Genomic DNA, 14,925 nt, shown 5'->3' with positions numbered 1-14,925 from the left:
ATGACATAGATATTTTCAGACCGAGGTGGACTGCAGGTAACTGAGATGGGAGAAAGTGAAATAATGGATAAGGGGGCACTGCTGTACCATGCTTAATTAAAAAAACCTGGTCACACATAGCTCAAATACTTATTGCTTGCAGCTGTCATATACACTGAAGATTATTTAATTGCCAGAGAGAGCATAATTGCCCTTGACATTTCATTAAAGTTATGGAGACACAGGGGTACCACAGAATTGCTTGGAGAAGATACATTTTTCAAAAATTTCATCTAAAAAGAGACTCATCTTCCAATTAATATCTTTAACTGATTTACTGAGAACTAAATGTTAATTATAAATTTTTTAAAAAAGTATTTTGAAGAACAGGATAAGGAGAAAGGGAAGGAAATCTAGGCTGAAGAGGGAAGCAAGCCCTGGGTCACCACGTCTTCTCCAAGGGGGATGTCTCATGTTGATTACCGTGTGAAATAAAAGGTAAAGCTGACTCTAGGGTCTGGAATAAACATCTTAATGAGCAAAGGAAGATCATTTGCTATCAAGTGGTACCTTCTGAAAAAAACCTTTGCCAAGGAAACTTTCAAATCTCCTCAGACCTGTGTGTAAAAAAAGATAAGAATGCAACTTCTTAAGACATTTCTTAAATCACATTTCACGTTAGTTTTAAACTGTTTTCTTAACTAAGAATTACAGTAGCTCTGGTTTAACTTTCAACTGCGGTCTGAAAACATTAAATGGAAAATTTCAGAAATAAACAATTCATAACTTTTAAATTGCTTGTTCTGCCAAAACCGGTTTGGCTCAGTGGATGGAGCGTTGGCCTGCGGACTGAAAGGTCCCAGGTTCGATTCCGGTCGGGGGCATGTACCTGGGTTGCGGGCACATCCCCAGTAGGAGATGTGCAGGAGGCAGCTGATCGATGTTTCTCTCTCATCAATGTTTCTAACTCTCTATCTCTCTCCCTTCCTCTCTGTAAAAAATCAATAAAATATACTTTAAAAATAAATAAATAAATAAATAAATTGCTTGTTCTTAGTGTGATTAAATCCTGAACTGGCCAGCTCTATCCTGCCCTGGGCATGAGCGATCTCTTTATCCAGAGTACCTATGCTGTTTACACCTCCCTTGGTTATCTCTAACCTGCATTCAAGTAACCCGTATTTGACTTAATAATGGCCCCAACGCACAAGACTAGTGATGCTGGCAAGTTGGAGATGCCAAAGAGAGGGCGGAGTGCTTCATTTAAGTGAAAAGGTAAAAGTTCTTGATGTAAGAGAACAAATCTTGTGCTGAGCCTGCTAAGATCCGTGATTGGAGTGAATTTTCTATTTGTGAAATTGTGATGAAACAGATATGTGTGCTAGTTTTGCTGTTGCAACCCAAACTGCAAAAGTCACCGTCACAATACATAGTAAGTGCTTTGTTAGGATGGAAAAGGCTTCAAACTTCTGGGTAGAAGACATGAACAGAAAATGGGTTCCAACTGATGGCTTCGTTCTGTGCCAGGAAGTATGGAGCCTCTATGAAGATGTCAGCAAGGGACCTCTGAAACAAGGGACACCAAACCATTTACTGCAAGTCAGGACAAGGTTTAGACTGAAAAATAAAAACTACTGGAGAGAGAAAGACCACATTCACATAACTTTTATTGCAACACATTGGTACAATTGTTTTCTATTTTATTAACTTTTATTGTGAATCTCCTACGGTGCCTAATTTATAAATTAAACTTCGTCATAGGTATGTATGTACAAGAAAAAGCATCATATATAGAGTAGGGTACTGCCCGCTGTTTCAGGCATCCACTGGGGGTCTCAGAACATATCTCCCGAGGATAAGGGGAAACTACTCTATTTTCTTAAATCTGAGGACACTGATTGTTTTGGGGGGTGAGGGTGGAAAACGAGGTCACCTTTCAACATCAATTATTTTAGAAGATGAAAATTTGTAGATTAAGGCAAAATAGAATTTATGCAAATTATAGAACTTTGGATTAGAGAACATGCAAGCAAAGATGTCCGGTCTCAGTTACTGTTTAAATGGGGCAATCCTATAGGTTCTCCCTCACCTGCTCGAGACTCACATTTTCCTCGGGGTCCTATGCAGACATACATGACCATTTCATGTGCTTAGTGGCATAAAATGGACATGTTTTATGTATGGCATATACCTAGTTGATTGTGAGTTTTATTATTCGCTATTTTTCCTATCAAATATTATTTCTGGCTACTTTTAGGGCTGTACATTTTTGTAGTTCTCTCTCTTCCTCTGTGTGTGTGTCTCCTTCATTCACCTTTACTGTTTCAAATACTCTAGAACAGAAACCTCTAAAGGGGTCGGGGAGACAGACAAACACAAAGCAGACCAAGGAGCGCCTAAGAGAGCCTGTGAAGTTGCTCCCCCGTCCATCAGCATGGCTAACAGCCCACTAATCATCGCCTCCAGGGCGTTTGCTCCTAGTTAAACCAAGATTTCATGTAAAGCAAGGTTCCCGAAATCTTGCCTTGTGTTCTAAAATGAATTTCTGACAGGAGACACAGAACTTAGACCAGCAGTTCACCATCAACCCTCAGACAATTTAATAACCTACCACTTAAGCATCCCATCTCATAGATGACTCCGTCTCTCCCCCGCAGGGCTCATTTTTCAGGCTCCCTTTTAGCCTGAAAGGTGATTTCATTTCTTAGCAAACCATGGCCAATTCATCTGGGGCGAGACTCTCGGATGGAAGGAGTCCGTTTCCCCTAGCAGCATTCCCTTTAACCAAGCTGTGCTTCCTCAGAGCCAGTAACACAACATGCAAAGCCAGAGTGTGCTGCTGCGGCAGCCTTAGCTCAACAAAAGGGGGGAGGAGAGAGGGCACCCCAGCGGGTCTGAGTTTCAACAAAGTGGGGAATTGGAAAAGTCACAGCCCGGGCGTTGCTGCAGGGGTGTGCGGCAGAGATGGTTAAAGCGAGGTTGTGAACAGCCCACATAACAGATAAGTCACGTTGGGGACATTCCTCTGTGACTGTTTTCCATCAAGACAGGGTAATAGGGTCAACAAAGAGCAGACGAGGCATCTTAGATATCTACTGGATTCTAAAATTAAATACAGCAAGAATGTCCCGAAAAGCTTTAAAAAATGGGACAAGATGAAAATCCTATGAGCCAGCAGCTACCGCTTGAGTGTGCTGGGCGGCAGGGTGTTGGGCCACATTTGGTTGTTTTTCTCTAGGAAGGGTGCAAAGCATCACCATCTCCCCATGGTGAGCCCCAGGGGTGAGTATCACTCCCCTTCCCTCTCAGAGAAGCTCCGGGCCCCTCCCCTAGCATATGATCCCATTCCACTCTCTGTGCAATTGTAAAAAATATCAACCCAAACCTAGTAGTCACCAAGGGGGAAGTGTTATTTGAGAAGCTTCCAAAACACTGAGCTGCTGAATCTCAATGAATTAAGGGAGTCGTTCACAAGCTGTTCATTCAAGTTCCGTGTGTGCACGGAACTTAAGGGGAAATGCTAAACATTTGATCGTGAATAATTTTCTGCCTTGGAGTGAAGCAAGCACAGCACGGGGCTGAAAAGGGTATTTTCATGGAGGGCAGGAGATGCAGGGTGGAGGTCAGGAAACAGTGGTAGGAAGGAAAACGCCTTCAAGAATTTGATTTAAAATTTACTTTCTTAAAACAATGAATATAGAAAGTGCTGCTTAGGCTTTTTACTAGTTTCCTAACATTTCTGCGAGTGTGCTCCCCTGGCCTGCATTGTTGCTATGGAGAAAAGAGGTGCCTATTTGTGAGCAAATTTGAGGCGGAGTGCAGAATAGCAGAAATGAGGTATTTGATGTCAACTGAACGTCAATGGAGCAAACGTCACCTTGACGGAGAGGCAGCTGTGTTAGAAATGGTGCACAGACATGGTTTCTTTCAGGAGGGGTGGGTAAGAGTGTTGTGATAAAGAAATGTGACCATTTGGTCAGAGAAGACCCAGACACGTCCAAGCTCTGGTCAGAGAACAAGGCTGCTACTAGTGCTACCAAGGAGTTGAACTTGTCCACGTGATCCAACCCTAAAAACAGAGAGCTCCATTGGGGGCAAGGTTCAAGATGGACAGGTATTAAGCTTATGAGACAGAAGCATCCAAGAACCCAGAGTGTGCAGAAACCAATGACAATAAGGGTCCAGGCAGTCCTTATCTACCTGCAACACAGAAGAGTATTTCCACCCGAGTTGGTCCTGTGTGCTAGTTCACACCATTAGAGAAGTATTTCAAGGAATAGCCTGTTTCCTCTCTACACATTGGGTGAGGCAAATGCACAAAGATAACATCATTATTTACTATCTACAAGAAAAGCTTTTTCTAGCCTAAGTCAGGTCTGAAGCAACAAAAGTGGGTGGCAACACCCCCCCATCAAACTGTGGGTGAAGAGGAATTACTTGAGGTGGGCAATGATGGGGATCTTTACAAGACAAATATTTGCCATTGGGATAAAGATATGGGGACTGAATGGCGAACCTCCGTGTGTGCACATTAGTGAGTATGTAAATCACAGAGCTACTGAGATGAAATCAGAGTCTCCTGAGAAGTGTGAAGATATGTGATAAAGCCACCAAGGATTATGGGTTAATTTTGTTCCCTTCATCCCCCCCCCCCACTTTTAACACACAGAAGGAACATGCTGTGCATTGGGCTGTTTAAACACAGAACAGCTGAACTTTATTATGTTTCCTTTTAATAACAGCTTTCTTAACTAGGTTACAAGTTGGGCTTCTGTTTCTGGAAGCTAAGCAGAGTCTAGCTGAATAACATCTTGTGAGCAGTGGTCTCTTTGGAGACATAAAAAAAGTGACTGGCAGATCTTTGGGGCAGAGACTCCAGGCTCAGGAACAAAATCATGATGGCCATACAGTTTCTGTAAATTCATATTTTGGTGGGAGGAAAAAAATGCAATTAAACAAGAATCAAGTAGATGTATAACTATGGAAATCAGGAGACTACTCTCAGGGGGAAAAGCATGCTGAAACACTGTGCTCACTTAATGAGAATTCATCCGTTACAGCAGCTGTAAGCTGTAAGTGCTATATTTTCTGTTACCCTGGGTGTCAGTAGAGGTGTCTGAATGCACTAGGTTTATAATGGAAGCCTGCCTTGACTCCCCTTGGAAGAGTCATAGAGTATTTACCTGGGCAAGACCTACTTTAACCGGAGACCCCGTTTCAGATCCGTGCTGACACTGTATGCCTCGTGTCTATTCTTAGCATTCAATTATAGTGCACTGCTAAGTTTCCTAACCATTGGAAGTACTGTTCCCTTTCCCTCTATTGTTAGCTTGGCCAGGAAAGACGCTTAGGTAAGGAGAAAGGGAAGAGAGAGGAAAGTTTCAATGGCTAAGGATAACTAAGCAAGAAATCTTAAAAGTGAGAATGAAATATTTGAATATGATTAAGAAAACAACAGGCTGTTGTCTGGAGACTGGAAAAAAAATTGTTAGATGAGAAAAGATTCTCAAAGGGGGATTTTGTGGAAGAGGGACCATATCTATACTGAAAGCAACCAGCGCCTGGGGAAAATATTTTATTTTTGCAGTGAAATAGAGAGTTGGTGTTTCAAGAAGTTGGGTAGATGTGGGGGTGGAAATAAAATCATGTTCTGTTTGAGCCTCCAGCTAAGTAAGTTCTATTTGTAGGAGAAGCTTGGCTAGAGGTTACCGGGCCCCCAGTGAAATCTGTGATGGAAACATCACAAACCAGAGGGACAACCCTGTGGTCTTCATTAAAGGAGCTACTCAGTACACGGAATCTGAGAAGATTCTATAAGAAGAATGCAGCACTTAGAAACACAAAGAGGGAGAAACAGAAAACTGATGCCATGGTTTTGACAATGATTCCCAAACATGCATTGGGAGCAGCCTAAAGGGACTCTTCCTAGGGAGGGCTCTCATTTGCAAACTGCCCCTCTCAGGTGCGGTGGTGGATATGGCTGGGAATGCAATGGAAGGTCACACTAACTCAGTTGGTCTCAGGTGGCATCACAGGGTTAATGCATTGTCTACCTGGGCCGTCTCCATTGGTCACCATAGTTTATCCCACGCACCCTCAATGGACCACAACAGAAGCATTGGCAGAAGGAAGGAATGAGGAGACAAAGGTCTTGACCTTAAGGTTTATGGATGGAGATAGGAGAAACACGATTGAAAATATACAATAGCACTAATAATGCTGATATAAAACATGCAAGTAAGGCAACATGCAGTACTACTAGACATGCTTACCTATATGTAACCACACAGACACACACAAACACACATGCAGGAAAGCTGAGGAATTACAAACTTGACTTGGCTAACGGGTCAGATGTCTGGTCAGAATGAGCATCAAAGAAAGGTGTGCTTGCGGCGCTTTTGAAGAGGGTGGGCAGGGAAGGTGGTGAGATGTGCTGAGGGTCAGGAGGTTGCATGAACAGATCACACAAGGGACAGAAGCAATGGTGTCAGGCTGTCCAGGTGCTTGCAAACTGGACGGTCAGGGAAGGAGGGAAATAAACTGGTGGCTGATGAGAGAGGGCAGCTCCTCCCACAACTCGGGGCAGCACCCCAGCAGGCCTGCTGCCTATGGGTTTGGACTATACTCCTTTGGGTTACCTAAAATAAGTCACTATCACACATGCCCCTAGAGGCCCAGCACCAAGGACACATGTTAACATTGAATTGCACTTTCTAAGATTCCACCTGGGGGTGGTGGCAAAGGAATCACCCAAGCAGATGGAACAGGCAACCAGGCGATGCATATAGGCAATGCTTAGTTTCACCAAGAAAGAGAGAGCTGCCTCAGATAATAACCCAACAAGCTGAAAATTACTGAGAAGATACAGAAGCAGAGACATGTTCCATGGACCAAAGGAGGTTCCATTTCAAATGCATGAAGCAGAGATGAAGAAGGAGTTGAAAGCTTGGAATGAGGATGGCCATGTACAGGGATGCTGTGATGAATGCCAACTAAGTAAAACAGAGACGTCCTACCATCATTTCAGAAAAGTGACATATGTAGAAAACAGGCCCTTTCTTGCTTGGAGTTCGGAGGACCCTCTCTACTGAGGTCTGGTTGGGGGTCAGGAGGCATGCTTTTCCTGTGCCTCATTAAAACGGATGTGGAATGTTCTAAATGCTTTCCCCAGATCCAGCCATTCCTGGGAAAGAGAGGCAGGTTCTTGCCCATCTTTTCCAGGCAGTGACATGTGGAAGGAAATGACTCCCCCAGACCAGCAATCTGGATTCCCCGCCTCCCACAGAGAACCGTGGGAAGTCAGCTCTAGCTCAGCGGAGTCAGATCCAGGGCTGGCAGACACTCTCCCCTCTCTCCTCTGAGCAATAGCCTAGGTTTCCTGGTCCTCAGCACTTATTTCCTCTCCACCGCTCTCCCTGCGGGTTTGTTGAGGGCAGCCTTGCTGTTTCACCCTCTCCTTTTGCAGCCTGCGTGCTTGCTTGCTTTCAAGGAATTCAAAGGTTGGCTCCCAAGGTCTATCCTGTATGCTTCCATCTGCTTTCTCTATTCAGCTCTTAAGGGAAGCTCTCACTGGCTATATATCCCGATTCCATTTCCTGCCCTTCCTTTTGTGGAGAGCAGCCAGGAAACTCTTCCTGGTGGGGGTTTTGGGTCTAGGAATGGCATTACTGCTGCAAAACAGACGAGTTGGGATATATTTTACTTTACTTCTCAATTGGAAAAGGCCCAGTTAAATAAACCAACCTACAAAAAAGATGAAAACAAAACAACAAAAAGCCCAGGATACCTCAAAAACAATGAATAATAAATCAAAACAACCCCCACTGGAAACCCAAACCCCATCCAACCTCAAACAAAAGAGTCACTGGATACGAGTAATGCAATTGCTGTTAGAGGCGGGTATGAGGTCTGTGGGCTGCACTTCAGCCTGTCACAGGCGGTTATGAAAGATGCCATTTAATTCGCTTTAAAAAACTGTAAAAGGCAGATTGGATAGTTGTATTTTAGCAAATGTGTTTGCACTAAGGGTACCTTCTGTTGAACAGTTCTGCCCACAAGCTGTCTGTAGAATATAGAACATCTCTCGAGCATGCTTGCCACCTTGAAGCAGGGTAGTCGGGAGCAGAAAAAAAAAGAACAGAATGCAGAAAAAAAGGTGAAGAAAAAGAGAGAAATGAAGGACAGCAAGTCTAGTACCATCAATACATTTAGAAATGAGATTAGCCAAGTGTGACAATAGAATTTAAATGACACACAGAAAGACATTAAGATTGCAGTAAATAACGTACTATGGAAAATCCAGCCAGAGAGCACTTTCTGTTCAGCTTAGCTACAGAGTCGGAACGAAAGCACATGTCTATTACTCATTTTACTGGCTCTTTTGCATTCCAGCACTATACATGTTTCAATCTTAGCACTGATCATTCGTGGTTTTTTTCTTAATTTGTTTTTTTTTGTTGTTGTTTGTTTTTTATTTTTTTGCTAGTTGCTTCAAACAGTCAATGATCACATTGCCCCATACAGCTCTGGAGGACTCAAACTTACCAACTATGTCAAACCACAGAGGGGTGTTAGCTGGCTGCACAGACACAACCCCCACAATCTCGGTGACTCTATCGCTCTCCATGACTGTGAAGTTATAAAATGGCTCATCGAAGGTTAGCGGTATAGGCGAAGCGGGTGGTTTCTTAATCCATTCAATGTGGAGACGGGCCGTGGAGGATTTCTGTGGGCGCCCATTGTCCACCGCCTTTATCTACTCACACACGGAGGGAAAACAGAAAGATGTCTTAGAGCTCGGATCCTCGCAGAAGTTTGGATCTGTCACTCATAGATTGTTGAGAGAGCTGAATGTCCACACTCGTCACCGTGTCAGCAAAGGGAAGAAGAGTGTGGAGATTTGGGAAGAATGAGCTCAGGAACTGGAAGGCAAATAGCTTTAACTTGGTCACCTGGGGGTCCCACGCCACACTCACCAGAAGGGGATTTGGACCACAGCCAACCTTATAGAAGTGGAAAACTTGAAAAACAAATGTTGCACTTACAATTCTCAGCCTTTTATGGTCATGAATGAGAGTTACATGTGTAGAAATAGCTCATTTGATTCTTTATACCTCTGAGGGTGATGCTTGAAAGGGACTAAAGTACATTGTGAATCTGCTTAAGTGTGAATAAAGTGTGTGCACAGAAGTGTGTGTGTGTGTGTGTGTGTGTGTGTGTGTGTGTGTGTGTGAATGGTTATGTTTTGCAGCTCCTTCCTTCTGCTTTATTCTGGAGAAGGATTTCACTCACACCGTCCAGGATGAGTGGAGTAGGTGTGGGAAAGGCAGCAGCCTTGCTCTAACTGCCTCAGAGGCCCTTCAGTTATGCCAACTGAATGATGGTGAAGAACTCCCTTGATGGAAGCATGGGCTCCTGAAGGCAGTGGAGTGGGGACAAGGGTGTTAATGATTCTTCTGTATGGTCTGATGTAAAAGCCAAGGAAAGCATGTCTCCTCACTCATATGAGCAGGATAAACTGCTATGGTGTCCTAGGCTTAAACTGCGTGTGTGTGGGAGGTAGTTACATCTAAAAAGCAGACACCACTGAGAGAAAAGAAAAACAAAGGATTTTTAAAATATCAGGTTAAAATGAACATTTATAGATGCATGGGTAATAGTTACAGCCTTTAAAAACGGTGGCAACTCCTAGCTCCCTAGTGCTCTGTGTTCATGGATGACCACTTTGCCCTGGAAAATTCCTGTGAGAGGGAGGACCCTTGAAGATAGATGTCTTAGGTCAGGTTCCCTAGGAGCAGAGCCCGAGACAGGGATTTGAGTGCAAATGATTTGGGGGTGGAGGAGAAGTGTTCTCAGGAGAAAGGAAGTGAAGAAAGCAGGATGGACAGGGGGGAAGATGTTAAGCAAGGATGTGGTCTCAGTTAAAGTCTAATCTCAGCCTGATTCCATAGGGACCTTGGAATCATGAACTGCACCACTGAATTGGACCCACCTGGAGGCTAGTGGGTTGGAGTTTTGTATCAGGTGTCGGTCAGTCATTGGTTGTGGGCTGCTGGGCTGGGGTGGGAATGTGGAATCAAAAAGTTCGGTCAAGGATGACTCTCTGGAGAAGAGGGCAGCTCTGAGCCCTTAGCAGCCAACATCCAGTCACTCAGTTTGGGGATAGCTGCACCAGCCTAGTAACGGGAATCTGGGTGGGCACCAACAGCATCCACTGCCGTCCATGCCATCCTCAGAGATTCCCATTGGCAAGTCTCACACAGCTGCAACAGCACTCACCTCAGCAGAGCTTTTCACGGTACAAACAGGGCTAGTTTTTTATTATCTTCTTTTCTCTGCCCACTGTTTTGGATGCATTACTGAGCAGGAAAAGAACCCAAGTCCAGAACATAGGAGTGAAAAGATAAATTAAGGGACAAAGGGCATCCTTTAAAACAATAAAGAACTGACTGTATACAGCAGAGAAGGTTGAGGACTAATAGAAAGATGGCAGATGGTGCTAACTCATGCCATTTGTTGGGTCCCTAGAAAGAGTCCATCATTTGTAGGATGACCAGTCCCCTTTCTGGCATAAGTATTATATGTCTAGTGTGGTTAGGAGTGGGGGGAGCTGGCTGGAACCTTAGACATGGGAGTTTAAGTCTCTATTTGAGATGGTGCTCATGTCTGTTTTTGTTTTTAATTTTCTAACACTGAAAAATTTAGTCACTTTTTACTTAAGGTCCCCCGACCCCACACACTTTTTAGAGAATAAGCATAACTGTGATTTGTGTCTCACAATTCACAGTTCATGTTCTATCACATTGTCAACAATTATAAGAGCTGTTTTCTTTGGAAATTCTTGGAGACACATTGAGTGATGCTGAGTAGCAGGTGGAATGTGTCACTCTGCTATTCCCCTACCCTCAGTTTACATCTATGCATAGTACCTTGAAACAATTTAGGGTCACAGGGAATGTGTTGAGTATGTGGTGGAGCAGGATGTGGACTGGGAATGAAGGAGGTTTGCTGAAAGGACACAACCAAAGGAAATGGTATCATTATTTTAAAAATATCACTGAAACAGAGGTAGCCTTCCACTACTTTTTACTCTAAAGATTCATTGTTCAAATAAATATACATGAATGAGAAAGTGAATCCTTCCCCCTATTAACATTACTGAGGTTCAGAAAAATCTTACCGTTAGGATGTCATAACTCCCTGCTGTAAATTGCTTTCTGGAAGAAACCATGCCAGTTTTAGGGTCAATAAAGAACTTTCCATCATCATTGCCATCCACTATACTGTAGGAGATTTCGGCGTTGGGACCCTCATCTCTATCAAATGCAAAAGCTCTGTAAATGGGTTCTCCCCTCTTCTTCCGGTCACGTTCTGGTAGCTTGATCTGGTAGACCTTCTCGGGGAACTGGGGCTTGTTGTCATTTTCATCCAAAACCTGAACCACTACCCAGATGGTTGACTGTTTCGGAGAGGAACCGCCATCTGTCACTGTCACCTGAGATTTGGAAGAGAAAGCATTTTACAACCAGAAAGGAGAAAATCTCTTCTTGCCACTCGTCCTCCTGCCACCCCACAAAAGGTCTATTCTATACTGGAGAACATCTCAACTTTTCCTATTCCTGTAGTTCATGTCAAAGGCACTGCTCTTCATAGTTCACCCACAGAGAGAGGGGAAGCCTTAAATCCAGTAGTGGAAACTATTGTGGAAAAGCTAGGAGAGAGGCAAGGCTCTCATGGTATGGAGTGAAGAGGGAGAAGAAATAGGACTGCTTTACAAAATGTGCCAGCTTATGCAGACCTAGGGGACCTATACCATGCTCCCCTCAGCAGACACAATAAACAATATGACAATTTACAGTATATGTTAACCCATGAGTGTTTCTTCTAATCCTTGGACAATGCTATCACCATTCAAAGTTTTTCACTATTCATTTTCTTTTCTTTCTCTTCTATCTTCATGAAAAATTTGTAAATTTTACATTGTTAATGGACAAAAGGGAAACTGTGATATGTACTTTACAATTCTGTGGGTACATCTGACAGGTAAAATATGTTTTGGACAGTCACAAAATAACTTTTTTTTTCCTCTCTGGAAAATAGGAGGGGAATGGACACCCCTTCTCATATTTCTGAGATGTGATTCTTATGAATCTTATGTATTTGGTAAACATTAAGAAAGAGGAAATAAATGAAGAGCATACCTATAAAAATTTGCTTGGCAGATATAAAAAGTCTTTGAGTCTTATTGTGAATGATCTTCTTGGTCATAGTGATGAGAATTATTATAAGATTAATACTTAACATGTAGATGGTGGCACAGTATATAAAGCACTCTTCCTTGCATTATTTCATTCACTTTCCAAATGCCCTCTTTAGTAAGTGAACAGGTTTATTTATTTCCATTTTACAGATGAGAAAATAGAGGCACAGAGGTCCCATTGTTACTAAGTGTTAAAGCCCAAGTATTGAATTTTTGGCAATTCTGCTTTACCACAAAACCTGAAAGAACCTATATTTAATCTTTTTTTTCTTTTTAATCCTCACCTGAGGATATTTTTCCATTTATTTTTAAGGAGAGTGGAAGAGAGAGGGAAAGACAGAGAGAAACATCGATGCAAGAGAAACGCATCAATTGGTTGCCTCCTGTACGAGCCCGACCAGGGCCCGGGCCGGGGAGTAGCCTGCAACCAACTACATGTGTTTGACCGGAATCAAACCCAGGACCCTTTGGTCTGCAGGCCGACGCTCTATCCACTGAGCCAAACCAACTAGGGCCCTATATTTAATCTTTAAATACTACCTTGAATACAACAGCTTATTACTTCAAAATATGTATTTGGAGACTGGAGGGAACATGGAGATGCATTTGTTATCAATAGGAGGAAAAAAACAGTGAATTATAGAACCTGGCCATCCAGTTTTTCACCTAATAAACCAAACTGACAGGAATAACTGGAAAAAAAATCCCCACATTTGGTAAAACAAATTAAATCCTTTTTGCAAAACAGAATTGCAATCTAATTTAGTTTCTCTTACAAGCTGCCTAGGAGGATGGCTTTAATGCATTTAAGGTAAACTTTCAGAGTTCTTGCTTTCTTTGAAAAATCAATCAAGTTTCCTTCCAAAGTTATTTTCCCCATTGGTTTGTTAGGATTCACAAAAGAAACACATCGAGACCAATATGTTCCAAGGCTGGATTTTGACTTTTGAGCTAATTTCTGGACATGCTGAGTTCCAAAAAAGGCATGTTCTGCCGCTGCCAAGCTAAAATGTTATACTCCCAGGCGAGCTGTGTTGACCAAAACACATTGATTTCTTGGCTTTTCAATCCCTCTGCCTTTCTTTTTTGCTTGAACAGCCTCTTTCCAAATCCAAACAACGCTCACAGTCCTCACCTCCTCACTGCTTGTCAATAAATGCCCATAGTCAGCTCCAAGATGGAATTCCAGTTCCAATTCAGGTCCAGGTGGCTGCCATGGGAAAGAGCGACTCTCCTGGCTGTGGCTCACTGCTCACTTAAGGATCCTGCTATTGTAAAAATGTTTTCCTTTGGAGTAAACCTGGACTGACAAACCCAGGTCGTCAACATGTGTGCAAGCAGGGAATAGTGGCAGTTGCATGGGCTCATGAAGCAGCTCCCAGGTGTGTTATGGAGAGTTGGCTTACCTACATCACCACCTCACCTCAAGCACCCACCTCTCATTCTCTCAGGCTACACAGGCACCTTTCAGGCCCTTGAACACACTCTACCACCTCAGGGCTTTTGCACATGCCATCTTCTCTCCCTGGAGTGTCTTCCCCATCCCTTCACCTGGGTCTTGTCTATTCTTTAGGTCCAGTTGAAATGTCACTTCCTCAGGGATTCCTCCCCTGACCCCACAGACCAAGTGCCAGCCCCCTCCTCTACTCCCCTCCTGAATTACGTACTATTAAATTGCCCTAAGTACTTTTCTTTTGTAGTACTTATTGTTATGGAAATTAACTACATACATGATTCTCCAACCTAAGCTGAGAGGCCGCACCAGGGCAAAACAGACTTCGCCTTTTTTTATTCACCGCCCTCACCCATGTCAAGCTACACAGAACATGCTCTACACATGTTTACTTAATGAATTAAACTTTAATTCAACTCCAACTTGGACAATCTCTTTAGCCAAGGCAGTTTCACCATGTAAAACCTTCAGAGGTCACTCAAGGCCCTTTATAAAATCACTACAAGCTGCCTTTCCTGCCTTTAGCCTACACGTCTTCCACCTTCTTATCCATGGCTTCAATCATCACCTATATGCTGATAATTCCCTAATGTGTGCCCTTGTGCCTAAGCCTCATTCTCCATCTCCAAACCAACATGTTCAACTATTTACTAGGAATGTACTCTCTGTCCCTCTCACATGTGCCCCAATACCCCAAATCACAGACTGAAATCATCATCCTCTTCCTTCTCCTATTTTCATTGTTTCAATGAATGATAACCCCCATCTACTCACACATCCATCCATCTAGAGAATCCTCAGCTTCCATCTAGAGTCCCTGCTCTGTCTAACTATTCACATCCAACCAAACTTGGAAGCCTTCAGGTATCTCTTATGTGTAGCCTTTATACCAAACTCATCTGCCTAACTTGCCCTATGAACAAGCCTCATTTGCATCTTGCTTGGACTATCACATTAGTCTCCTGGTCTCCCTGCCTCTGGCCTTCACCTTTGTTATAAAGTGTTATTTCTTCACCAAAATCTGACCTGTTAACTATTCTTCAGAGGCTCCTTGAGGACAAGGAACTGGCCTTGACTATCACCAGATTTTCATTATCTGCTCCTTTCCCTCTCTCTATGCTCAGTTACACTGCAAACCTGGGAGGCCCTCAGTATGCCATGCTCTTGCATCTCCATCCCACTGCATAGCTGTTTGTCTCCATGGAATGCTTTCTGTTGAGAATACACATGA

At 43.2% G+C, this 14,925-nt stretch overlaps 1 protein-coding gene across 2 annotated transcripts in view; it reads right to left on the bottom strand.

Moving 5' to 3' along the window:
• The window catches only part of FAT3 (FAT atypical cadherin 3), a 663,604-nt gene that overhangs the window by 120,371 nt on the left and 528,308 nt on the right, over positions 1-14,925 (bottom strand). The window contains exons 5-7 of one of the 2 annotated variants that reach the window (XM_081099132.1): positions 11,162-11,476; positions 8,527-8,737; positions 8,014-8,082 (exon numbers count right to left, since the gene is read on the bottom strand). In XM_081099132.1, coding sequence (XP_080955258.1) covers positions 8,014-8,082; positions 8,527-8,737; positions 11,162-11,476 — 595 coding nt within the window. The remainder of the gene's footprint in view (positions 1-8,013; positions 8,083-8,526; positions 8,738-11,161; positions 11,477-14,925) is intronic. The other variant, XM_081099133.1, reaches the window with a different exon arrangement.

This window comes from Myotis nattereri (genome assembly GCF_964212035.1).
Source record: "Myotis nattereri genome assembly, chromosome: 9".
In the NCBI taxonomy this organism is placed as follows: Eukaryota; Metazoa; Chordata; class Mammalia; order Chiroptera; family Vespertilionidae; genus Myotis; species Myotis nattereri.
This window is presented reverse-complemented; position numbering and strand designations above follow the sequence as displayed.